At 37.8% G+C, this 27,879-nt stretch overlaps 1 protein-coding gene and 1 long non-coding RNA gene across 2 annotated transcripts in view; one reads left to right on the forward strand and one right to left on the reverse strand.

Moving 5' to 3' along the window:
• Positions 1-27,879, forward strand: part of LOC115428416 (uncharacterized) — a 590,809-nt gene that overhangs the window by 30,868 nt on the left and 532,062 nt on the right. The gene's annotated exons all lie outside the window — the stretch shown is intronic.
• On the reverse strand, positions 9,600-27,545 carry ube2ql1 (ubiquitin conjugating enzyme E2 QL1). Its single transcript, XM_030147446.1, has 3 exons — positions 27,364-27,545; positions 25,729-26,676; positions 9,600-13,108 (listed from the first exon to the last, which is right to left on the reverse strand). Exons 2-3 carry the CDS (start codon positions 26,458-26,460, stop codon positions 12,977-12,979), a joined length of 864 nt encoding a protein of 287 aa, XP_030003306.1. The 5' UTR covers positions 26,461-26,676; positions 27,364-27,545; the 3' UTR covers positions 9,600-12,976.

Below are 27,879 nucleotides of genomic sequence, written 5' to 3' on the forward strand. Positions count from 1 at the left end.
CACCCACCGATGCTTTAGTTACACTGATGTATCCTCTGACTTTATCATAAAGATTTATATTAACACTGAAAACAAGGCAAGCTGTTTGACTGAGACAAATGCATCTCCACTGCATTTAGGAGGGTTTTTTTTCACTCAGCTCTATCCATAATCCTGAATAAACTATATTCCACTGCTTATCACAGCTGCCTGGCCCCAGTTAAAATATCACTCCATCTCAGATTACCCCATCAGAACAGGCAGAGAATGTTTGCATCTCCTTGAAAATTGTTGTGGTGGTATTGCATCACTGCACGCTGCTTTTACAAATCACATAACCAGCCTCCTCCAGGGGGGGTTTTGTCATTTTTTGGAATAAAAGCAATAACCTGAATACATAAACACAGGCACGGTCACTTTCCTCTCTGCTTGCTTTCTCATCTCAGTTCGCCTCCTGGTTTGTTTTCTGTTTCTGCGTTTTGCTGAGGTTGTTTTGGATGTTTTTTGTGTCAGCGTAACCTTCAGGGATTCAAATCTTGTTGTCTCTCAATTAAATAATGAATGTCTGTTGTTTTCACTCATAAACCAAGAATGGGTGCGTACATATACACACACGTACATAAGCACTGTTTTGTGTGCTTGTTGGCTAATCAGGAAATGAAGCTCCTTCACTTTCTTTTGCCCTGGTGTCCTCAGAGGATTTCGACATGGTGTCATCAATATCTTGCTCGATCGCACATCCTCCCTCTCGCCCTAATGAGCAGCAGGGAAGCATCAACTTGACAAAACCATGAGCGCTCAGGGATCGGTTAATTGGGGTAAGTCAGCAACGATGATGGCAATGTGCATGTGTGGGCAGTGGGCGGAATGTGTGTTTGTTTAGTTGAGAAAACTTTGTGCACTTCAGCAGGTATGTGTTGCTACCGACACCTGCTGAATAGGTGCTGACCAAGTATTCTGACATTACAGTGATTATCCGTGTATGTTCTATGACCTCATGTACTGATCTACATCTACAACAACTTTCAAGGTTGTACAGGATGTGATGGTTAAGCGTTTATTTTTTACATTACGCCATTTTTTCCCCTTCAGATTTGGAGATGTCCTAGCAGAAAAAACAGTGGTGTAATTTATCATGTCAGTGAACCTCAGGTTGTAAAGTCCATGAACAGGTACATTTAACAGAATGCTGTGTAAGAATTAGAAGGCTCAACTGCAGAGGTTAAATATGATGTTCAATGTAAGAGTCAAATGATCACAGGACAATTATAGGAGTAAAGTACAAAGATAAATAAAATGTATTTTATTATAAAGGAAAATGACACAGAGGCATGACTGCCCAGAGTGAAACAGACAAAATAACATGGAGGGAACTGAAAAAGTAGTTTGAGAAGAAATAATTTTTGGAATGAAGCTTGATGATCAGTAAAAATGTATCCATAAAGACTCAAACATCCACCAATGATCAAAAACATCAACTGATTTAAAATGTTTAATAACTGTTAATCCACTAATCCAATCAATACATGTAAATAACTGGTTTAAAATACTGTTTATCTTTTCAGATATGACCCTTTTAGATGTTCAGAGGCTCCGTAGTGAACATGGAAACACCGTCATCTTCTACAACATTTATTCACCAGTAAAACCTGTGGAGTTGGATCAATGACAGTGGATGGAGACAATTTGTTTTATGTTCAGTTAATGATATATTTTACAACAGAAGTCACGTTTTTTTCAGTTTTCTCTGTTTTTGATTTAATAACCCTAAACTTTAATCTGAGCTTTTATGAATATCCATGTGATCAGTAAATTAAATATAGGAAAATATCAGATTTATACTTAAAAATGCAAAATACAGAGCATAATATTAGAATAAATGGTGGTAAATCAAGTTACTGCCACAAAAGTAGCACTGGGTTTTTATGGGCTAAAGATATCCAAGGTCAAAGCAGTTAACGATAAAAAAATAAAAGTAAAAAATTCAAGAAATATAGGGATGAAGGTGTTTATCACTAGGAATACACCTTTTATTTAGTTCGTTATTTAGCTTACCTTTTGTTTTTTCATGTTACTTATCTATGTCACAAGTTGAATAATTAACTTTTTAAAATTATATATTAAATATGTATTTTATATATATGAATGTATTCTTTGTATCTAAACTTGAGTTTATAAATGTGATTATTTATAATCAATAACTTAAGGTGACGGGTTAGAATTAAATAAGTGTTACACAGCATATATGTAGATGGATTTGTATGAACTAATGTTAGCTCATAGAAGATGACAGTTATTTGAAACAAACACAGATGAGTATTACATGGTAGTTATATAGTTTGGCAGTTAAATATCATCTGAGGCTGAATAAATACTGTGCAAAAAAACCCAATTCTAGTTTGACATAGTTTTTGTTGTTGTTGTTGTTGTTTACTAACTGTGCTAAACTAGCTAATGTTAGATAGTGTCTTACCTTGGAGCTGCCAGAGTAGTTTTTATGGATACTAACCAGGCCAGATTGTGACAGTATCTTGTTGACATCCAGTTGTGTTTGTCATTCAGCTGCAGAAAAGATAAATCAATCAGTGTGCCATTATGAGATTTTTTCCCCCACAACATTCTTTTAAATTGTGACTTTATTAAAAATGATACTGTTTCCAACTGATAAATAGCATGCATTGATCATTGGATGACATTAGCTGACTGAATAATGAAATGTTTATATCTATTTGTTCCACCACTTTTCACTTTTTCTGAAATCTTGATAGGCCTCCTGTGCTTTGTTACTGTCACTCATGTAGGACTGGACAGTAACTGTTTTAGGGAGGGGCTCATTGGCATTAAATTACAGTAAATAATTCTTTGTTATCTCAAGATGACCTCCCGAGCCTTGTTACATGCTGTATGTGAGGGAGTGATGCAATAGTTTCTTTACTCAGAGAACCATAGAACTGAGGTTACAGTGCAACCTTAAGTTATTTCTGCTCGTTTCATTGTTATGTGAAGAGGCTTGAAATCCAAATGTCCTGCTATGGACTTATACATTCATATAGTTTTCATCTTTATGCATTTGTTTTGACTCCATCTGGGAAAAAAAAGAAAACTGCATCTTCACTTTTTTTATCAGAAAAAACAAACAAAACATCCCACTGCTTTTTTTTCTCCATGTTTACAGCTCACATATCCATATCAAGTTTTCAAGTGACTTTCATTCACACTAGTAAATGCACTGTAAAAAAAATCCTGTTGTTTTAACGGAAAAAAACTGGCAGCTGTGGTTTCCAGAACAATACTGTAAAAAACACATCCAACTGTAAACATATGTACGGAGTAACATGTAGATTTAACATTTTAAACATGTAGATTTAACATTTTAAACATGTAGATTTAACATTTTAAACATGTAGGTTTAAATGGTAAATGGACTGCACTTATTTAGCACATTTTCTCCACCTTCATGGTGTCCAAAGCGCTTTCCAAATCCACCAGGTCCGACTGGGAGCAATTTAAGGTTCAGTGTCTTCCATGGACACTTTGACATATGGACAGACGGAGCCAGGATTCAAACCACCAACCCTTTGGTTATTGGACGAGCTGCTCTACCAGCTCTACCAACCCATTAATTTACAAGTTTAAAATGTTACATTGTTAAATATTTACTTTTTTATTCTTTTTTATGCCAATACGCCGTTATTTCAACATTATGGTCTTGCAGTTTAAACGGCATCGCATTGTATGTCAATTTACAGTTTTATTTTCTAAAAACAATAGAAATACATAATTTCCACATACAAATCAGGTTTGGTTCACATACTCTTCCTGTAAGAACTACAGCTATATTTGATTTATTGTTAACACAAAAATCTTTTCCAATAAACAACTTTGCATTGTGTTGTCACTTACAGTTTTTTTATGTTGCAATTTTACAACTTTTTGGTGTTAATTCTACAGTCATTTTTTACAGTGTGGAATAACAATGTAAGACAAAGTTGAAGTAATCCAGAAGTTTTTGGATGAGTCATCTATAATATGTTTGAAATAACTAAACTTTTTGATGTATTCTGTAATGTGTAGTTGGTAAAAGTGATCCTACAAACAATGTTCTAACTTATTTTATGAAACATGTGTGGGTGTGACTTAAATGTGTTCGACGAGGGATGTGTGACTCACTGGCTGCATGACACACTGCAGCAGATTTGTGTGTGGTTAATATATGGCATATTCTCTCGTGGTTTTATCAATTTTAACAATTTACATAAATCAGTCGTAGGCACAATACACAAATCGGTGGATTCACCTCAAAGGGCTTTACAGTGTTCAATAGACAACACCTTCTGTCCATCGACCCTCAGTTCAACTAAGGAAAAAGTCCCTTGGAAAAAAACCTTTAACAGGAAAAACCCTTTCACAGGAAAACCCACCGTAATGGGAAGTTTTACGTATCCATTTCTGAGGTCAAACCTGTTGCAAAAAAACCCCAACAAAAAAACCCCAAGTCATTGAATTTCATATTTATTTAGGACTGAAGGAGAACAAGCCAGAACTTCCTAATTTAACTTATGACTCATTCGCTGACACATTTTTTCGTTGTTGCTGTTTGAGCTGCATGTTTTCACATCTCAGCGAACAAAAAATGCTATCACAGTTAGCTCCAATGTGTAAAAAACCCACAATTTTCTTATAAGATGGTAACTTTTTTTTTTTCTTTTTTTCTTTTATACAGTTTTTACAGCTCATCCAATTCGAGTGGCCTTAGTTTTCTTTTAGGAGCTCAGCCTTAATCTCTCCCTACGACTGGTGCTCACACAGTTTTTTAACATATCCACTTACAGGTGCCTGTGTCAGGTTAAGACGACCACACAGAGGGAACACTGTGTTTCCATCGAGCTGGAGGCCGTTTGATAAAAGCAGGAGTACAAGACCAGTGATTACAGTCTGTCCTCACTAAGGATGTCTTATTGACTGCAGTAAATGGAAGTAGGACAATGCAGAGGCCAGGCAGAGGACACAGCAGCTTTAAATGGGTCATTAAAATGTATGCAAGTGTAGCAGGGACGCTCACAGGGAACAGATTTCCTATGGGGGTCGGACACTAGATCACATTGCGGTAGGAAGTGTTAGGGAGTTGCCACATACTTTTGTTTTGCTGGTTGTTCTTTAAAGTCAAAAGTTTCCCCTCTAAAGGGTATAATATGTGACATTCATGTATGCTTATGTGACACTAGTGTTGGTCCTTTGCTGATGTTAGATGGTATTGCACGCTGTTACTGCTGTAGAAGAGCATAAAAGTTGCACTGAAGAACTCATGAGCAGGTTTAACCCATAAAGACTACTTTTGTGGTGGTTCCAAATTATTTTTTTCCCACTATATTTAACATTTCTTAAGTGATTTGTCACCACTTATAAAATAATCCTCTATTTTGCATTTTTCCAGTGAAAATCAGGTTTTCATGTACTGATCATATAGATCAGGGGTGTCAAACTCATTTGAGTTCAGGGGCCACATACAGACTAATATGTTATAAAGTGGGCCGGACCACTAAAATAATATAAATAAAAGGATAAGAACTTATGAATAATGTCAACTCACAAGTTTTCTCTTATGTTTTTGAGTGAAAAAATGTTAAATGTTTGAATGAAAATGTTTACATCTATGAACTGTACTTGAACATAACATGAACAAATATGAACAACCCAAAAATTCTTAAGAAAAATAAGTGCAATTTTAACAATATTACGCCTCAGTTTATCATTTATACATGTGCATCACAGCTTACAGATCACAGTGGATCTACAAATACACAAAATGTGTAGTAACAGGCAGAATAATGGTAAAATTCTACATACTCCTCTTAAGACATTTCAGGTTATTGACATTTTTTGTAAAAGGCTAGTCTGTAAATGTAAAACATTTTTGTGTAATTTTACCTTTTTTACACCAAAACAAAGAGAGAAATTTGCGATTTTCTTTGTTAATAGGTTATTATGATGATGTTTTACCGGTCCGACCCACTTTAGATTGAATTGACCTAAAATGATTTTAACACCATTGTTTGTTAATATCTTCGTTGTAATTTTTGCACTTCATAAATTTATCCCACAGGCCGGATTTGACCCTTTGGCAGGCCGGTTTTGGCCCCCGGGCCTAATGTTTGACGCCTGTGATATAGATGTTCATAAAAGCTCTGATTGAAGTTGAGGGTTATTATATAGAAGAAACAGAGAAAACTGAATAAAAAGGGAGTTCTTCAGTAAAATAGATCATTAACCCATAAAGACCCAAACATCCAAAAGCATCTACAGATCTAAACTGTTTGATTCCACTTCATCCACTAATCCTTTCAATCCATGTAAATAATTGGTATAAAATGCAGTTTGTCATCTTTTCATAGTCATCAGATATGACTCATTTGGACGTTCAGAGGCTCCGTAGTGAAAGTGGAAACACCGTCATCTCCTACAACATTGATTCACCAGTAAAACCTATGAAGTTGGATCAATGACAGTGGATGGAGACACTTGATTTATGTTCAGTTGATAGATTTTACTGAAAAATTCACTTTTCCTGTAGTTTCCTCTGTTTTTGATGTGATAACTTTCAACTTTAATCTGAGCTTTTATGAACATTTTATGATCAGTAAATTACATGCAGGAAACTATCTGATTTATACTGATAAAATGCAAAATACAGAGGATAATATTGTAATAAATGTAGAGAAATCACTTAAGAAAGGTTAGGTATAGAGAAAATTTGAGTTGGGAATTGACACAAAAGTAGTGCTGGGTCTTTATGGATTAAGTGAAGATAAAACAAGTGTCTCCATCCACTGTAATAGATCCAACTCCATGGGTTTTACTGGTGAACAATGTTGCCGAAGATGACGGTGTTTCCATGGTAACTACGAACCCTCTGAACATCCAAATGAGTCATATCTGATGACCATGAAAAGATGACAAACTGCATTTTAGACCAGTTATTTGCATGGATTGACAGGAATAGTGGATCAACAGGTATTAGATTAGTTTAGATCAGTAGATGGTTTTGGTCGCTGGTGGATGTTTGGCTCTTTATGGGTTAAGACCAACCTGAGTCCTTAACATAAACATCAGCACACAGGAAATTGATTAGGGCACATGGAATCTTCTGGTCAGGTCAGTGACATCAGCTAACTGCATTTATAAACTCATGACTGTCTCAGCCGCCTACATCCCAGATGACAGGCTGTACACTGACTTCTATGTGGAGGACTCAGGTCAGGATTTTCATTTAAGTCCTTATCGTGATTGAGTTTGGGAGTCACTCCTTTGTATTCAGATTCTGTCATAAATACTCCACTACAAGTTTCGCATTCCAAATCTAATGCACTTTAAGAATGAAAAGTAAAAGTATTTGTCATACAGAATAGTCCCTGTCAGAGTTTTATTAGTATATATGATGTTTTTGGATTCATATCACTGCTGCATTCATGTGTCTAATGCGTTTTGTTATGTCAAAACCTCAGAGCATGATCATAGTCACCCACATAATGTTCATTAAATCATAAACATTACTTGTGCCAGTATAGGCATGCACATATCATTAGAAGTTATAGACTTAATATAATTTAGCTATTTGGGTATTTTTATGGAAATCATGAGCACGTGTCAAGACATGTCAAGGATTATTCATGTTCCTTTAGTCCAGGGGTCAATAATGATTTAAGGAGGTCTGGATAGGAAAAGTACAGGTCTGCAGTATCGTTATGTTTAAATTACACTGTAATTTAGTTCTACATTGATTATCTCTATATATATAGAAGTAGCATTGTCATTGTATCAACTGAAGAAAGCTATAATTTAATGCTATGTCAAAAATATTGAATTTTTAGTGAAACCCTGGTCTCTTGAGGTGAAGCATGAGTTCATTTTATCTAGTTTATATATTGCCTGGTTTAATTTGTGGAAATGAAGGATTTTCATTTTAATTACTTCTTGAAGTTGAGTACTCAGGGGAATTTAACTCAGTAATGATGTCATCAATGGCATGTACCCCCAACCCAAATCAAAACAAGGGAAAAAAAAAAACTGACCATACAAGGAGTGGATGAAGAACAAATACAGAATATGATTTTTTTTTTTTTTAAAAACACAAGCCTATTTTAGACTTAATATATTTGTTTCAGAAAATTTTTAATACAGATTCTGTTTTCCAGCTGGGTGAACTAATGTTATATTTTGTTTTGTTTCCAGTCTTTTGCTTTGTCCACACAGAAACTGAAGTAAAGTAAAACATAGATCTGCTCCCACCACAAATAAAAATTAGTCAAGTCTGAAAAGAAATATTACAACTATGCCTATGAGTAATCGATTATTCATACACATTCCAAACAGAAATGCATTGATTTCTGTAAGATCATCGCTGTCCTATAGAGAATAATGCACTAATAAAATGTTGGTTGTTCACAAGCTCAGAAAAAGAGGTTTTCAGCTTCGTTTCAGCACATTTTTGAAGAAGAATATGAACTGAATCCATAAAGGAGTTCTTCGTCCTTCAGTTTATCAATCAGAGCCAACACATTTGGAGATGCATGGTTTATACTGGACAGGAATGGAATAAAAAAAAAAGTAAACTGACAAGAAACTAAAGCAAACTCATGCAATTGAAGAAAAACTACAACAGTTGCTTCTGAGATATAGTGGATGAGATGCGTAAGGCTGTGGAAAATAGAAATACTAAAGTAAAATCTACGTTTTTAAGACTTCAAAACTTTATTAGCCAGTTTAAAACATTTATTGGCAAATTAATTAAATGTACTAGGATAATAATAGACGTATTGAAGTCACGGTATGGTCTTGAGATACAATCTTTAAAAGGTCAAATGCGTCACAACATGTTGGTAAAGATGCCTGTGCCTGGGAACATGAATTTTTTTTGGTGGAGACCCAAGGGACAATCATGACCATTTTAGTATTTTTCTGTATAATAATTAACCCATAAAGACCCAAACAGCCACTGGTGACCTAAAGCATCTACTGATCTAAAATGTTTATACCTGTCAATCCACTAATACTATCACTACATGTAAATAATTCATATAAAATGCAGTTTCTCTTTTTTTTTAACAGTATCACATTTGTCTTTTTTGGATGTTCAGAGTCTCCGGAGTGAACATGGAAACACAGTCATCTTCTACAACACTGATTCACCAGTAAAACCCATGGAGTTAGATCAATGACAATGGATGGAGACACTTAGTTTATGTATTTTACCAAAAAAAGTCACTTTTTCTTCAATTTTCTCCATTTCTGATATAATAACCCTCAACTTTAATTTGAGATTTTATGAACACCTACAGTCAATTTTAGGAAAACACATGATTTTCACTGAAAAAATGCTAAATACAGAGGACGATATTATAATAAATGGAGATAAATCATTTAAGAAAGGTTAAATCTACAGAAAAATTCATTTGGGAAGTCACAAAAGTAGCAGTGGGTCTTTATGGGTTAAATTCCAAAATGGCTGATATTGATCGCAACCTCAACAACAACTTTCACTTTTACAGATACTCATGTGTAAAAACATTCAGGAATCTCAAAGTAACTTTCCCAACTGCGAGAAAAGAGACAAAACCACAATCCAGTATAAGCTGTAACTTTTATTGCACATTCCTGTTTGGTCTTGCAACGACCTTTCACCTTTTGAACTTTAAGACCTTGGCCTTGACCAAACACTCAAGTCACGAGTGGGATGAAGTTTTCCCAGAGCGACAGATTACAGGTCAGATGTGCACAATCCCTTTAACAGGTGAGATTTGAAGCATAGGGTTAGATCAAACTGATCCTAGATCTGTGACTGAGGGAAACTTCAGTCCAAATCTTTTGTATTCACTGCATTTTCCAGAAACCAAATCACTGTCTAGATAAGGACCAATGGGGAAGGGACAGTAGTGACATCATGAGGGAGACCAGGAAGTATTCTAGGGAGCGTAGAAATGTACTTGATTACACTTGAATGCATCCCATCAACTCCCAATTGAGGAAATACTCCCGTTTAGAATCTCGAGGCTTTGTAACCTCCCCCCAAATAAACACACCTTCCCCATCACACAAATAATTATCATTCTTAGTATTTTTTTCTTCTTGTTTTCTTGTGACAATACCTGCAACATGCTTCAAATCTTCATTTTGGCAAACCACAAATAAATTAAAACACAAACATTCATATAACACAATGTGACATTTTTAGGACGCTTTCGAAAAAAAAAAAAAAAAAAAAATACGTACAGTACAGAACCCAAAAAAAAAGAGAAAAGAACAAGAAAAGAAGCATTTGCATTTTTGTTTTCCCCATATTTTTTGTAGCTTTTCTTGAAAAAAAGATATACAGTAGCTAGCTACCAATCACATATCACATGCAGATATAATACAACATAATCAGTTCACCCAGTTAGTGTCTGCAAACTACCAATCTAAACTATATCACAAAATTATTCTCATGAAACCGGCAAACACTCAGCTTTTGAGATATTTTGTCTTAATAATAATTCAGTTTACAGTTTTCTCCGCTTAGAGAACACTATACGATCAACCCTGAAATGACTAGCCAAATTCAAAGAGGACTAACACGCGTTCGCACATGATCACATACCAGATGGTGTGTTCTTTTTTTTCTCAATTTTGCTTTTTTTTTTTTCATGATTTGACAACCCTCACACACACTCACACGCAGACAGACCACAAACGCAATAACACGAAGTGGAGGGGTGGGCTTTGCGACATGGCGCGACTGGATTCGAACACGCCGACAGCGCGGTTCGACTTTGGCTCAGTGGTTTCGACATCCAGCTCCAGGACTCCAGCTTAGACCTGCTGAGACCTGACTGTTACGAAGCTGCTGTAATACCTCATGCACGCCACTCCTCACCTACTTTCTGCTGCCCCACCCCACCCCACCCCACACCTCCTTCTGAGAACAACAGCGCAGGAACGGAAAGTGACAAAATGTCAGCGCTGAGCAGGAGGTTTGACGTCCTCCATCTCTCTTGCTCCTCTCTAATGATGCTCTGCTGAAATGTCAGACCAATTAGCAGCTTTCCCTCTGACATTTAACTGGCAGATAGGAAAACAAACATATGAGGAGCACACTGGACTGGACTGGACTGGCCGGTTAGCGAAGGCCCAGAATGATTGAGACCGACACTGCTGTGGAGTTAATACAGGAGCCTTTTAAAGGTTGACTCCAACGCAGACAGGACTGTGTCTATTAAGTAATCACAGCAGGTAGAGCAAATAATATCTGTCTTTGGCCATTTTGCAAGCCACCTGACATTTCCAAGAAGCAGCCAGTAGTGATCAAAGCGCTTGCAATTCGCTCTTCTCCCCCCTCCTCCTCCTCCTCCTCTGTCGTATTCCTCTTCCTCTCCCTATTACCTTCTCGCTTTCAGCAGACATCAATCAGCTCTGAAGCTCATTTAAAGCACCACTCCATCCAACGGCATGCGCTCGAGCTTCTGCCAATCTGTCCGTCTTCATTTCAGGTACGTGTGAGTGTTTATTTTTTCTTTCTTGTTTGTTTGTGCGCGCAGCTAAACGTCCTTTACGAAGCTTTACATTCTACTGACCTTTTTAGTTCTTTATCGGAGAGACAAGAGACGAGGCTATGTGCGCTTAAATATTCACTCACAATCACATGTGTATACAGTAAGAATAATCAGGAGTGGACACAGACAGTGGAACAAGAAGACACGCAAAAAACCAAAAAGAAAATACACCACTCCCTTCAGTGTCATTCACAATAAATCATATTTTTCTCTGTTTAAAGGGTTGAATCCCTTGCTCACACACATACACATATTGAGGCCTGGCCTTCAGCTGTACCATCTGGTATCTAAATCATGGGAATTACAGTCTTCTTCCTCTCCTGCACACACACACGCACGCACACACACACACACACACACACACACACACACACACACGCACACACACACACAATTAAATGCAAGTAGAGACAGAATGAAAGAGGTGATTGACTGTCATTCTATTTATCATACATAGTCTCTGCATAAAGCAACATGTGACATTTTTCTCCATTAGAAATCAATACCCATCTACGCAACAGTGAGCTCTAAATTTAGCCACAAGAGACGGAAAGAGAGAGAGAGAAAGAAAGTGAACGAGCGAGCTAAAGAAAAAGAAAGAGAGAGAGCACAGCTCCATGTAAATTACAATCTTCATGTTGCATTGAACTGTGAGCAACGGCACAGTCGAAAGAAAGGGGGAAACGAAGGAGTGAATGAATGAGTAGAAACGCCAAGTGCGCTGCCTGTCTATTAAACATTAACAGCTTCATTTATATGTAAATGACCCGACAACTACAAAGAGAGACGATAGGAAGTAATGCCAGTTCGGTGCTATGCGCAGGAAAGAAGGGAGAGAGGGAAAGAGAGGAGGATGATGGGATGCGAGGGAAGGTGGAGGACAGGTTGAGGGGATGAGTTTCCTTCATTCAGTAGTCTCTCACAAAGGTGGAAATGTCCACATTGTTCGATTTGTCCGATTGCACGTGCATGGGTGTGTGTTTGTTACAAAAACATAAGAAGGAAAAAAAATAATCCACTGAGTACAACACACAGTCCGATGCACGTGCACGCACTCCCAGCTGATGTCCGATGGAGTGACAACAAACACACACATACACACACCTCCCTCTCAGGCCTTTCCAAAATGAAGGAAAGAATCTCCTTAGAGAAGAGGGAGGAAAACTATAGTCTTAACAGGTGGACCGATGATGATGTGTCTGCTCTCCCAAAAGTTCTGGTGGAGATGAGAATGAAAAAAAAAGTTCAACGACTAATCACAGACACACAAAACTGAAAGAAAATAAACCGTTGAGTGAGACAGAAAACAGGTGAAGATGAGAGATTGAGTTAGCGTGGTGTGTCGTTTTGCGTGTCGGGGCTAGCTGGGGTTTTGTCCTGCTAGCGCGGGGGTCAGAGGGGCAGCGAATCAACCCTCAGCCGTCGGAGACGGGCGGGGACACCCAGCCGTACTTCTCATGGGTCTTCACCAGGGACTTGAAGGTGGCCTCAGCTTCCTTACGGCTGAAAGCTTTCTTGGACTTCCCTGCTTTCCTACATATGCGGCCCTGCAAACAAACACAAACAGAGGAAGAGGGGATGAGGATTAGGATTATTGTGATCGGACAGAACATCATGTCAATAGAGGTTTTAGAAAATGTCAAACAAACTGGAGTAAGTCATGCATTTGTGGAGGACTGTTAGCTATAGATGTGATCTGTATCAAAACAAAAGTTCTGTAAAGAAAAGGAAGTAGCTGCAATGATGCTACTTTTTGGCTTTGAAGCTTTGAGTTTGCATTTTGGGTTTTTGGAACCAGAAGTGCCAACTTTTCCTCTTGAAATTATTGCATTAGTGTTGGGATAGGGCTTAAGAGGCGCACTAAGCTAATGCTAATGCTAACACTAATAGATTTTTTTTTCTCATCAGACACGTCAAAGTTCAGACCCTGTTTTTTTTTCTTATATATATATATATATATATATATATATATATATATATATATATATATATATATATATATATATATATATATTTTTTTTTTTTTTTTTTTTTTTTATTCAGTATAGTATAGTTCAGCTTCAACAGACTTACAAATCAATCTTTATTTTTTCTCTTCTCTTAAAACTGTGTTTTTCTGAAGCATTATTATGCAAAAAAAAAAAAAAAAAAAAAAAAAAAAAAGGATTTACTATATTGTGGCAGCTATGAAATCCCAGTGATTGAGTATAAAATTAAGACACACCAGAGGAACCACAGGGAAAACAAAGAAAACAAAAATCAAAATACTAAAAATAATATGTATTACAGACCTTGATTTATTATAACTGACATATCATGCAAAAATTCTCACTTTTCCATCTCCACTTAATAACTAATACATTTTTTTCATGTTCATTTTGAAGAATATTTATAATCATACAACTAACGACCTCAATTTCCATGTCTTCTGAAAACAATACTGATACTGAGAAGATGAAAAATACTGAACCCAGGCTCTAAATTTGCTTAGCTTCTTTAACACTGTTATTTTAGTTTTGTTAAACTGTTTGTGATGGATTGTTAGCTACAGAACAATATGAACAGTATCACTTCAAAACATAATAACTGTATAAAAGAAAAGGGGGTAGCTTTAGTGATGACAAACAGAGACGATAATATTTCCTCTAGAAATAATACTTCCTCTATAGTGTTGGGGTGAAGAAGCTAATGCTAATGCTAATGCTAACAGAGTCTGTTCACACCAGACATGCCAAAGTAAATGTTAGTGTCTATGTTTACTGTAACTTAGGAACACATTTAACCAGTAGAATATTATGGCTCATTAGTTTGTTTTAAATGGTTAACAGACCTATTGGACTTTGAGCAAACATGCTACATTTGTTAGACAGTGCACATAAAAAGTTATGGAACAGCTCCTGAGCCAATAAAATTGTTACTTTAATCTCATATATGATCAAAATGTAGATCTTTCTCCATCAATACAACACATAAATGGATAAATAAATATGTGCATAAATACAATATCGTATCATTACTGAGAAATCTTTATTTACATGCACTGTGTATCATTTGGACGATCCCATTTTGTGTCATTTTAGTGGCGAATGTGAGTTTATTTAATGTAAGTCATATTCCCATCACAGTACGAAAGAATGTTATTGCTTATGGCAGATTTTCCTAATTATTTTCCTATTTTCTTCTTAGTGGTGTCTGAAATTCCATTCCTGCATGCTAATGAGTACAGGCTAAAAACATAGGTGACTCTTTTTAGTGTGTCCAAAACTTGTGTATACATCTATTAGTATGTGGTTTGCATACTATTTCTGGGAAAATATTACAGTATGCAGACTCTGGATTTTTCATTAGCATAAATATCGCACAATGCAATGCATTTGTGGCAAAAATCAACCCCATTAGCTGGTATTCCATAGTTTTAGTAGAGGTAAGGTAGGCCAGTTATTGGTGTATGTAACTGAAAAGGAAACTTTCAGAAGGTGATTTATATTCACAACCTGAACAATGCGTCTATAAAGATAGATTCCACTGTTTATTCACTCAAAATATGCTGTATCTGAGTACAGGTTTTATGTATGTCGTAAATAGTATGAGATGTCAGATGGAGCATTTGTTTAGCCGTAACACCAAAATAGAGGCCCTGCTTTACAGTCCTAGGTTTGTGGGTTGCATGGTTATGAAATCCAATATGTCAAGTTATTTGTCAAAATCCTGTTAATCTTGCTCCGGTATAACTGTGGTTTATATATATATATATATATATATATATATATATATATATATATATATATATATATATATATATATATATATATATATATATATAAAACAACTAAGTATGACTCAGCCTGCATATGCACACAGAAGAACTTGATGGAAAATGTAGAGCCTCAGGGAGATGTCGGAAAAACAAGTGGTATGAATTCAGGTTGACCAGCATTAGATCAATGTTTAAAAGGCAGGGAAATGGCTTTTAAGATGTCACATCCAATCACAAGTGAAACACAGCCTCCAGGACCCTGGGCAATGGGGACTTGAGTGAATACCAAAGCCAAACACTGCAATAAATGATGAAAATGTTGTACATATGACCAGTTGTGCTCAGTGTGTAAAGCCTCTTGCACACTGTGACACATAATGGAGACATTTCCATCCATCCAGGCACCACCTGAAGCTCTCCCTAATTCACACACAGGGGCTAATAATAGACGTGGGTTGACAAGGGGGGAAAAAAATTTAGTGAAGATGTGTAGGCGCCGCCTGTGATGAAGACAAAGCTGCTTATTCTATATAAGTCTTCCCTGAAGACGGGCGCGTAGGAGTATGAATGGATAAAGAAACAAATGTCTTCCTATTGAAAGGCTCAAGCAGATCCACAGCCATGACAAAGGTGTGATTCATAGGAGTGTCACTACATGTCTAAGTGCGTCATTTCATGTAGAAAATTGACCTCTGAAATACAATATCGCAAAGGGAAGGCCGTATCAACAAGAGCTAACAGGAGGGGCCACTGCATGATAAATCTCTGTAATTTCTGGTTTAACTGACTCACTGGACACGATGTCTGCTGCTGTGTAATATCTCCAGTACTTCTTTGTGTTTGTTTGTACACACTCTGTGTAACACTGCACCACTTGCAGCGTATTTCTTGGCAGGGAGGAAATGGCACAGAGACTCTCCACTGAAACCAATACTAATGAAATTTGTTTAGATGGTGAGCTCCTGTCTATGCTGCACTGCAGTACAAAAACAAAAAAAATACTGAGATTATTATACAGGCGTAGTCTGCACTGTAATCCTGCACCTATAGAACAAATATAGCCATTAAGTGATGCTCGAGGACCCAGGAGTGTAATAAAGTAACATCCAATGCCTGGGGTGTAGATGACATATCTATAGTGTCATTTTCTAGTGTGCTCCACTCCCCATGAAATCAAATATGAGGCTTAAGTGTTTTCATGAATTATGCCTTGTGCTACATGTCACTAAACACCAGCATCCGGTTCAACGTGACAAAATATGCATGTGTAAAAAGCGTCATTACTTGGACAACAATAAAGACACTTTTATTATTCATTCTGCACTCAGGTGGATACGTGTTGTTATGCATTCTCTTTTTTTTTTTTATGTCTCTTGCCCATGACGCCAAGTTACCAAACGACAAGCTGTTATAGGTCATCACTGTGTTATTAGGCTTCTTTTCTACACAGGTAGAGTTGACTAAACATTAATTCATGAGGGGGGAAGTGTACTTAGATTCCTGTTTTTACAATAAACATGTAAACCTGCCAAACCAAACAGCACTATGAACTGTGCCAACTATCAGAAACATGGTGAAAAACAACTTTAAAACACTACATCAGAGATCTATATTAGGACAGTGAGTTTTGTCCATGAAGGTCTGTCAAATCTGGAAACATATTAAATTGAATTGTGAATGAAATCAAATTAAATATATTAATGTAAAAGCAAATGACAGCTGTATGTGGTTGACTGTGGTCTTATGGAGAAGAGTTTATATTTTAATTCAACGTATATAAAAACTAGGGGTGGGAGAAAATATGTATATGCTTATACTGCAATATTATCTTTCATGACACTGTAGTCATTCTCAAAAAACACCCAAGAGAATTTTCTTTTTTTATGTAATATAAGCAAATGTAAACTCTTTTGGTCAGTTTGCACAAGTTTCTATGATGCTGGATGTTAAAGCGATGGTGATGATTGCAAATCCAGATCCCACTCCTGAGTGCATAAAAAACCCCTCTCTAAATTCAACTTTTCTGCATATGGTGGTGTTTCTTTATGCTTAGAGTATCACAGTATACTGCAATATATTAAACTGTAACTCCTGCATCATTATGCATATTGTGTTGTCAGATTCTTGCCAATAAACAACCCCATTTCTCACTAGAAAAAGCTTAAAAAGTCAACACATCAGGACCTAAGTCAACTGCATTGTTCCTACCAAATAAAAATTTATCGATCAAATTAAAATACTTAAATGAACCCATTGATAACTCCTTTAAATGTGTTGTTAAAGATGGGTTTAGGGATTATTTCATCAGAAGTACTTAAAAAGTCTTAACCACAACACCTAAAGCCAGAGCATGAACATTACTAACACACTTGCATAAACTGCATGTTGTGTTTTTAAACTTTGTGTTTTTAAAGTTGTGTGTGGGTACTTGCAAAATGTTCTGAACTAAGCTGCAGTCATTTACTGCTCTCATTTATACCGTGGTATGAAAGCTGGTTATCTTAGTGTTTAATGAACAAAAATCTTGCCTTAGTGTGCACAGGGAGTGGTACAGCTTTCTTGTCAAGGAGACTTTTTAGAGATACTTTCATTAAAAATGGATTCACACATTCAGGTGTGCCTTGATTTAACCAAAAAACACCTGTTTTTTTATTCATTTAAGAGCCATTATAACTGATAACAATATGTGATACAGTCTCATAACTGTATCCAGAATTAAGTTAACACTCAACAGATGACTAACAGATTAATCAAACAACTGAAAATTAATCTGCAGTAAATGTTATGATCTATTATTTAAAGCTAAAAAGCCTTCAGTGCCTCTGTTGTCTTTTAAGTCACCTGTGTTCTTTTTTTTTTTGCAGCGCACACTGGGACATCTTGTCCTCACATAACATCGGCTCACTCTTTTATACAAAACACAGCAACTCTAAGAAATTAGAGGCTAAATACAAGATTTAGGAGAAGACTGGAGCGATTAAAGAAGATAACAGGTATTATCTCTAATGCATCACATCTTTTATGTGAGAGGCAAACCACCAGCGGAAAGCATTAGTAGTATGGTTTTTAGGGAGGAAAAAAAAGTGGATTTCGGGACTATTTTGTGCATGTCTCTGTAAAAGACGATACATCCATCAAGATTAATTCACTCTCAGCTCCCATGGCATCCGATGGCTGATCAGTATGTCCTATTACGCACTTGGTGAGCTATTTTTGGGTCAAAAGTGATGCAGGGGATAAAGGGAGATGAGGTGATAACATTGAATGATCTGGAGATTAGGGTTACAGTTTCCATTTCTGTAGCAACACTGGCCTCATTTCACTGCAGGGCTTAGCGACACTCACACTCCATTTGTCTCTCCATCTCTATCAGACTCATGTTGAACAGCTTCTCTTACTATTTCCTCCTTCAAGTTTTCTGCAGAAATCAACCCCTACAACAAATCACAGATAATGTAATCCACTGTTGTTACAAATTATGTCTCATCTCATCTCTTGTTTAAGGCAAATGACATTTTTTTCCAAGCTTTCCCCTAACAGTGTTTTTGTCTTTCCTGTTTAAAGCACGACTCAATGAGTGACCCATTCCATCTTAATGGATAATTTATGCATCTTTCCATGGAGACTCATTTCGCTCCCTTTCTTCTTCTTCTTCTTCTAAGGTCCATTAGAAGACAGCCGCTATTATAAAAACAATGCATCCACACACAGCCTTAACATGAAAACAAACCAACTGGGTCTTATATTTGTTACTAATCATGTTATACATCTTGAAAAAATGTTGCTCACAACACACAAAAGACTGAAATGTGCAGTATTTACTTAACTGAGAAGCTGGGCCATCAAACTGTTTTCAGTTTTGTGTTCAGGATTTTAACAGTCAGTTTATAAATGGATATTTCTGTATTCTAGCCACCTAAAAAAAATATCAATATCAGTTTTAAATGAATGATGTGCATTTTCCACCATTTTACTAACATATTCTGTGAGATTAAAAAAACAACTTGTTTGTGGGGGGATTCCCGTTACTTTGAGGGGCCACATAACTGTTTCAGTTTCATGCCCTGAATTGTAGTCCTCTTCCTGTATGTGGTTCACGTGAAGTGGACTGAGACCTACGTTCACACCTCCCCAAATGAACTGGACTTTATGAGCAAATGAACTAAAGTTTGATTAAACAGAGCTCGTGTGAGTGGCTCCATAAGGGAGAGAAAAGTGATGACAATTCTAAGAACCCATAACTGACAGGAGCCCTAGAAAAAAAAAGAACATTAGTTTTTTACGAATATTTTACCTATCACCATAAAATAATGTTTGCTTCACAAGGTACGAATAATGATATTTGTTTTTTGCATTAATTTACTCTCCCCCCTCCTTATTTCATGATAAGGTTTGGTCCAGATGCCAAAGCTCCTAGCTGATACTAGTAAATATACTTCCACTCAAAGAGTAAAACTATTTATTTGTATTTTTATATCATTGGAAAACAATCTAATACTACCATCATAAAAAAAAAAAAAAAAAATAATTATAATAAAATTGAAAAGATGGCTTGCACCTTTCTCATCAATCTTGCACAAAATCATAAAACCTGTGGTAAGCACCATATTGATCCACACCTGCACCGTGTCATATTTGTGAATCACCTTCTGGTGACTGTAGTTGAGTTTACAATTAACGTCCACAAAGTCTAATTTTTGATCTTTAAAACAGACTTGAAGACACTGTTGAACATCATTGAGTTTGTATTGACATCGGGTCAAACAGAAACTCTTGGACACAGTGATGCAGACACCTTTAATCTACGTTTGATGTCTGATTGTGTCTCATCACTACTACATATACTACATTAACTGGTCTTTACTGAAATACATATTTTTTGCTGCTGTCTCTGTCTACAACTTTCAGTTACCTTACTTAACTTCTGTTGTGCCTCTTCACCTTCAGTTAACATTTCGACTTTGTTCTTTATTATCTTGAGATATAATTTTACATACTTGCTGATTTCTTAATCACTCAGGTTTATTGGTTGTTAATACCTTCTTCAAAGACCAACTCACATCCTTCATTCTGCGTGGTGGTGTCTGATACCTGATCACAAATAGCACTTGGTTACTGTCAGGGATGGAAAGCTGAAGCAGACACTGTTCTTTTTTTCTATGCATATCTTCACATCCCACCATATGTGTGCTGTCAACACCTCAAAATGGCGGCTGCTGCTTTAGATGGATGTGGCAATTGGCCATTGTTAAGTGGGTGGGATCACCATGGTGATCGATGGCAAAAAGGGATATATCTTCAGCTGTACATCGCGCTATCATTAAACCAACTGCTGGGAGGATTTCATAGGTAATTTTGCACACTGACATACCTTACTGTTTTGTTTCTATGAGGTGAAAGCGAGGAGGACAAATTACATGGAGTTGTGTATCGTGTTTGCAAACACTTACACCAGAAACAGTGAAAGAAACAGAAAGATTTAGCAGGTAGAGTTAAAAGGAAATAGAGTAAGAGAGAGAAATTGTGTGAATGAGAGACAGGCAGAGTGAAAATATACTCATGAATGTGTTTAGTGATGCACAAACCTGTACAAAAGTCAGTGACTTCAACTTGAAAAGGGGAAATTGAGCATTAATTAGTGCCATTGTGCCTGCAGTCATTTACAAGAACGGCTCAGTGTGATGCATCTAAAGATGGATGGAGACAGAAAGTAAAAATATCTGGTCATGAACAAAAGAATGGGCCAACCAAAGTGTGTGTGTGTGTGTGTGTGTGTGTGTGTGTGTGTGCGCGCAGAGAAAGTGCCCTGGGACTATACAGTGCCATGTCAGTGTTTATCTATTTCAGCTAAGCGCTCGCTCGTTGAGAGACACACACTCGTGTAAAGTGGCTGCTGGCTAATCGTGTGAATGGAAGATCAGTCAATGGGAGCCAGGGAAGGCCCCAGTGCATGATGGGAAGTAGCTCTGGGGGCCATGGGGGGGTTGAGGGTATTGCATAACACAGACATGTGCTTAAAAGGGGTCGAGATAAACAAACAGGAGTCGATAGCGTCGCCATCATCATCCTCATCAGATCACTAAGGAGAACCCACGTGGGACTGACGGCAGGGTCAATAAAGGATAATACCGCTGCTTTTTTTCCCCCTCAAACTGGCGCAAACGGTCTGGTTTCCTCTGTCTGTACAAATCCAGTGTGGCACTTTACAGGCATTTTATCCATTTTCCTATATCCACAGCATTTTCTATAATCACATCCATCATAGGACGCTTTCATTTAGAGTTTGAGTAAATATCCTGTATCATCACCCGATTACTATATTTTGCTGTGATGTGAATAACGATAACACAGACATTACAAGCAGCTTGCTGTTGTATGTTAACAAACATAAAAACCTCTCAAGTCAGTGCTTAGTTGCATTTGAGTTGATGTGCATTAGTAACCTTATTCAGCCTGGAGTTTATGTTCCAGGCATTGTCATTTTAACTCTTGGACCTAAAAATGACCATATTTAGACAAATATAAGGAGCTGCAGGATTAGGAGGTTAGCTTCCTGACATGGTACAATGGCAAACATCACCAAACATTTGCATAACGAAATGTTTAATTCAATAAACAGAAGCTCTAAGAAGTCTGAGTAGGGCTTCTGTTAGCAATAAAATCATATAAAGGGAGGAATAAATAAATAAAGTGACAGAGATTGGAATGATTGGCTTTTTGTTTCTAGAGAGAACTTCATTGTAAGTCTATGGGAGCCAGGGCTTTTTCAACCCAGACTCTAGTGACCATCTGCGGAATTACACTTCATGTCCCCCCCCCCACAGTTCTGAGGTCTACACTGCAAAAATCAAAATCTTACTGAGTGTATTTTTCTCATTTCAACTCAAAATATCTCATCACACTTAATATAAGATATAATCACCTAAAGAGTAACTTTTCAATGCGATATAAGAACTTATTTTTAAACAATAGATCATGAATATCGTATTTTAAGAAATCTTGCAAAGATAATTTTCACTTGTTCCATTGGCAGATTTTTTTTTGCTTAATTCAAGATTAATTCAAGCAAAAAAAAAATTGCCAGTGGAACAAGTGAAAATTATCTTGGTAAGATTTCTTTAAACATGATTTTCAAGATCTATTGTGTAAAAATAAGTTCTTATATCTCACTGAAAAGTTACTCTTTAGGTAATTATGTCTTATTTTAAGTGTGATGAGATATTTTGACTAGAAATGAGAAAAATACACTCGGCAAGATTTTGATTTTTTCCAGTGTCACCTTACCATCTCTCAGCCATCTCATTAAACTTGTCAAAAGCTGCAGTTCTTTGTAGGACAATTAACAGTCCAAAGACCTACAACCAACCCTGGTCACGTCTTTTACTTAAGGTATAGGTTTCAAAACTTAGATATGACTAAATATGAAATTAATAATAAACAGGCCATTATGAGGAGCACCATGACTGCAGATGGTGATTTCTGGGTAGGCCTAAATGTACTATCATTTGTAAATGGAACAGGTGTCCTTTCCAGCCACTTCTGCACAGACAACACAGATCAATTTCCAGAGAGGCTCATGCTACACCACATCCTATACTGAACATGATGCTGAGCCCGTCTAGACTTCAGTACACCTAAAACTACACTGCAACAATAGCGCACCAGAAAGAAGACAAACCTTCTTAAAAATAACCAACATTTCTTGTATTAAGAACATCATCCAATTGAGTTAGTACCTTTTGTTCTGGTAGATTTCTTAACACTAGAAGAAAAGTCCAGCCAAGTAAATACTATAAAAGAAGGATATTGTGCCAGAATTAAAGTAACTTGCTTAATACAAACAAAGAAACCCGTTTATTTAACACAGACAAATGTGGTACAAGGGGTTTCATTCCTCAAACAAAGAAAACAATTAGTTGGAAGACACAGTTAAATGTATTCTCCTAAAATGAGATTACTGTTTAATGTTAAACATGGGTAACATGATTCTTCTTCTTCTTAGAAAAATAAATAGGGCTAATTTCCTAGAAACAAGGCTTCTATTTCAAGTGCTCTAACAAGGCTAATTCAGACAGATGCTCAGTGTTGTACATTATCAGAAGGATACATCAATGTCTGCCTAAAATTCAGCCAAACCTCTTAAAATATCACCTCTACCTGTACTCTGTCACCTGCGCCTACAGACACACATTACTTTGTTTACTTTCAGCTCAGCACCTTTTCACTGCACACATCCTGTCACAACTAAAAATACAGGGAGCTTCTAAAAGTACCACATCTCTATTGTCACAGAGAACCTTTGTCCAGGGATGGATAAATATATAGTGTGTATTTAAGTAGCTTTGTGTGCTCTGTCTGTCATGTCTTGGACAAAAGTAGGACAGCCAACGCATGCAGTACAAGCACCTGTGCAGACACGCATCTGCAGAAGAGTTAAATGAAGACACAGAAACACACATACACACACAAGAATAATTAATCAATATTGTTTCCATTAGCAAACTGGAGAAGGAAGACACTGCAGCATAATTAGGGAGCACTGCAGAGCTGCTATCTCATCTCGCTGCAAATCAAGATGAACACACACACACACACACACTTTTTTGTCTTTCTGCTGTGTTTCACATGACCTCTTTTACTAACAGATGCTTAATGACCACAGATGACTCGGGAATAATGTTCAGTTATATCATCCGAAGCAAAAAGGACAAAGCAGTGAGGGTTGGGGGTTGTGCAGGAGAATCCGTGACAGTTTACATAAGGTCTCCTGCAATGACGCCGTCACGCTGCTGACGTCAAAACACAGAGCGAGTGACGAGACAGGAGCCTCTACACATGGAGTGACTGGCACATGACAAGAATAGACAAGTGGTAGGAAACAAAACACGGAAAACAGAACATTTATGATAAGGCTTGAGTTGGGTGTTTAAAAATCAAGTGCATTTAGAGAAGCAGTCATTTGTATCAGAAATGCAGAGCTGCTGCTGCTGCTGCTGCAGTGCACTGTGGATGTGAAAAACAGATTTGACAGGATTACATAATCCAGTCAGTCTAAGTCACAGGGTACGGCTGGTACTGTAGGTAGGCTACCTGCTGTCACTATTTATCCATCTGTCTTTCTATCCATCATCACTCTTTCCATGTTATTTCTCCTTTAGTGTGACCCAACAGGATATTGTAAGCCTGCATTAGAGCCTGCATAGGGACTTTTCCATCGCAAGGCAGCAGGTCTTTGTTGTCAAGGGATGCTGATTTATGGAGGTGATAAAAGGGGAAGCAAAACCAGGACTGCAGAGTATAGCGCTTGCATCAATGAGATACGGAGCGTTGCACTGCATGAAATGGCCGCTATAAAGACACATAAAGATTAATAATATTCACAATTATTTGCGCATAGCAGAGAGGTGGCAGAAAGACGAACTTAGCTGCCTTTGATATTACAGTGTAGCCCCAACAGCTCGAGCTGTGCAGCCAAGTGAAAATATAGAAACAGGCTACACTGAAGAGGTTTCTGTCCAAGTCTAAATAACGGACATTTGTCATGAATTCTCAAGCAAACACATTATTTTGAGATATTAAATCACATGTACAAAAATGATAAATGGGGATTTATAGTGAGAGCCCATTAAATTATCCAGAATATACCGTGTGTGGATCTGATTCCAAGTGCATAGAAATGTGATGTTAACATATGTAATGCATGAAGTAACCAGAGAAAAAATAGTGTCTGTGCATACACAAATTTTATACGGGCTAAATATACATGTCAGTATATGAAGCTGTTCCCATTTCTAACACGTTTCATATATATTCACTTCATACACAGACATATTATATACCCTGTATGGAAAATACAATACAAATACATATATTGTGTGTATGGGAAGGGGAAGGTGTTTTAGAACCTGATACAAATGAAGCTGCAACAATTCATGCATTAGTTGTCAGCTACAAATTAATCAGCGTCTGTTTGGATAATCTGCTCATTTCTTTTTAGCATATTTAAGAGGAATGTTTAGACTTTAACAGTATATATTTCTGATTTCTTTCTTTTTTCTGTGACAATAAAACCATATCTTTGGCTTGTTTGACCTAATAAAACATTTGGGATATTTGAATTTGGGAAACATTAATCACATTTTCACCATTTTATGACATTTTAAAGACAAAAGACGCCGTTGACTGTTTAAGAAAATAATCCACAAACTAATCTATAATGAAAACAATGGCTGGTTGCAGGCTTCCTTACAGCATTTGTTGTTTTACGCACTAATTACGCACGGGACACAAATGCCTAATGGAACTGCTCACATCCTGTTGGTGTTATGGATGGAAACAAATGTACTACAGATGATGAACATGCCATATGGATGATGATATTCCAAATACTTCCCAAAGCCCTCCCCTCACCTGTCCTTTTACGAGGCTGGCTGCAAACTGCCTCATGACAGCCTCCACCGTGTAGGCGCTCGACCATCCTCGGGGGGTCAACAGCTCCATGCATATGGCCCCACCGTCCAGCACGTAGCCGTTCTCCAACCGGGGTGTCAGGACGCGCATGAACGGCGGCGAGAAGGGGAAATTATCTGGAAAGGTGACGTTGAGCAGTATGAACTCGGTGCTGGTCTCCTTCATGTCCTGCCACAGAGCCGAGTCCTTGTCCACCTGGTGCAGCTTGACGTTCCAGTCATACAGGTTGTCCTCCACCAGCTCCACTGTGATGAAGTTGTCCCCTAACCTCCTGATCTCCTGTAGCTCCTTCATCAGCCTCCGTGTCCGGACCTGGGTGCAGTGTTGCCGGTGAGGCGCCAGCGGTGGTATCGAGGAGGCACTGGTGGCTTTACTCCCTCCTCCTCCGCCTCCTCCTCCTCCTCCTCCTCCCGTCTGCTGCTTCTCCTTCGCATCCTTTCCCAGTTTATCCTTCCCGGTCGGTTTGTCCTTGCCGTGCTGGTCCAGCTTCCTCGCCTTAATCTCCGGGGTGCTCAGGATGTTGTTGGTTTCGTTGGCGGTCTGACAGTGTTTGTTGGTGTTGTTCTTCTGGCTCCCTTTGGTCCCCTTTAACGAGCCCTGGTGGTGCTTCGGATCCTCGGTGTCTCGGTCGTGCAGACGGATCAGACCGATCTTCCGCAGTAGAGTGGCCATAATTTTTATGGATCTATATTTCTCCACCGATCCCCCCTCACAGGGGCGAGATTCACCCTTTGGAGTGGGTTCCTGTTCACAGACACGACCTTTATTGACGCCGATTCTTAACCTTGCTGTACCGCAATCCCCCCTCCGTTCACTGCAGCCTTTGGATGAACACGACCGGGTTCCTGGGCTGGATTCTCCTCAGTGCATCATGTCGACACGGATCGACTAGAAACAGAAACAGCACAAACGACATTTACTTCACAGATTTTGTACTAAATGTAGCAGAGGAATGCAATTTGGCCATTTCTCCATAAGTAAACCGACATTATGACTGCAGTTGCTCGGCAGGAGGATGCATTACGCAGAAGGTGATCTTGAAATACATTATAACAATGCGATGTATGTCATAGCATGACACCAACACAGGTTATATGTATGTGCTACAGAGAAAAAAAAAGATGAAATCAAAGGATATTAGATGGAAAATAGAAGACAAAACAGCATAGCGCATCCCCAGGTAGCCATAATCACACAAATGATTGGGCTACACAGTCGCGTCCTAAGGGATCGTGTGGGAATAATCTATAAAAGTCACCATAAACGAAAAACACATCTACACTGTCATCAAATACTGGCAACACTATGGAGATATTCAGCCAGAATTACACCAAAATAAGCAGGTGAGATGACAATAAAGATCATCCAAAGACAAATACACTGGTCTTTATTATCATTTTCTTCCGTGCGTGTTCTTCTACCCACACAGCTCTAACACTAAACGCACCCACCACCACCACCACACACACACACACACACACACACACACACACACACACACACACACACACACACACACACACACACACACACACACACACACACACACACACTACCACCACTATCAGTGCTTACCAAGGACGGCTCAAATCCCGTTTTTAATTCCCGATCCCGCTGTTGTAAAAAAGAAAACGCGCTAGTATTGGCTCCAGTGTCCACCATACAAGAGGCGTCCGTGGGAGTGGGAGCTGCGGCGGAGAAACGAAGGAGAGGAGAGGCTCGGATGTGTGCGTGTGCGCCGCTGCGGCAGCTCCAGTTTAAATGCAGCCGAGGATAAACCAGCCCCCGGTAAACCTCCTCCGTCAATCCGTTCACACCGGTAACGGGCTGCAATCCAGCATGTCACAATAAAAGCCCCGGAGTCAAACAGAACACCATAAGACAACCTTCTGTTTCTTGTGTTTGTAGTATTTTGTACAGTTTTTCTAATTGTAATATTTCTTAGTTTATTATATGTTCTATTTTTCAACAATTTGTGAGAGCTGAGAAAAAACCAGATTCAAATTCCTTGTTTCTGTGCCTAAACATGGCCAATAAAGCAGATTCTGATTCTGATCATGTAGTTTAGGCTTTACAGGCGTTACAGGGAAA

The sequence above is a fragment of the Sphaeramia orbicularis genome, chromosome 11 (assembly GCF_902148855.1).
Source record: "Sphaeramia orbicularis chromosome 11, fSphaOr1.1, whole genome shotgun sequence".
NCBI lineage: Eukaryota > Metazoa > Chordata > Actinopteri > Kurtiformes > Apogonidae > Sphaeramia > Sphaeramia orbicularis.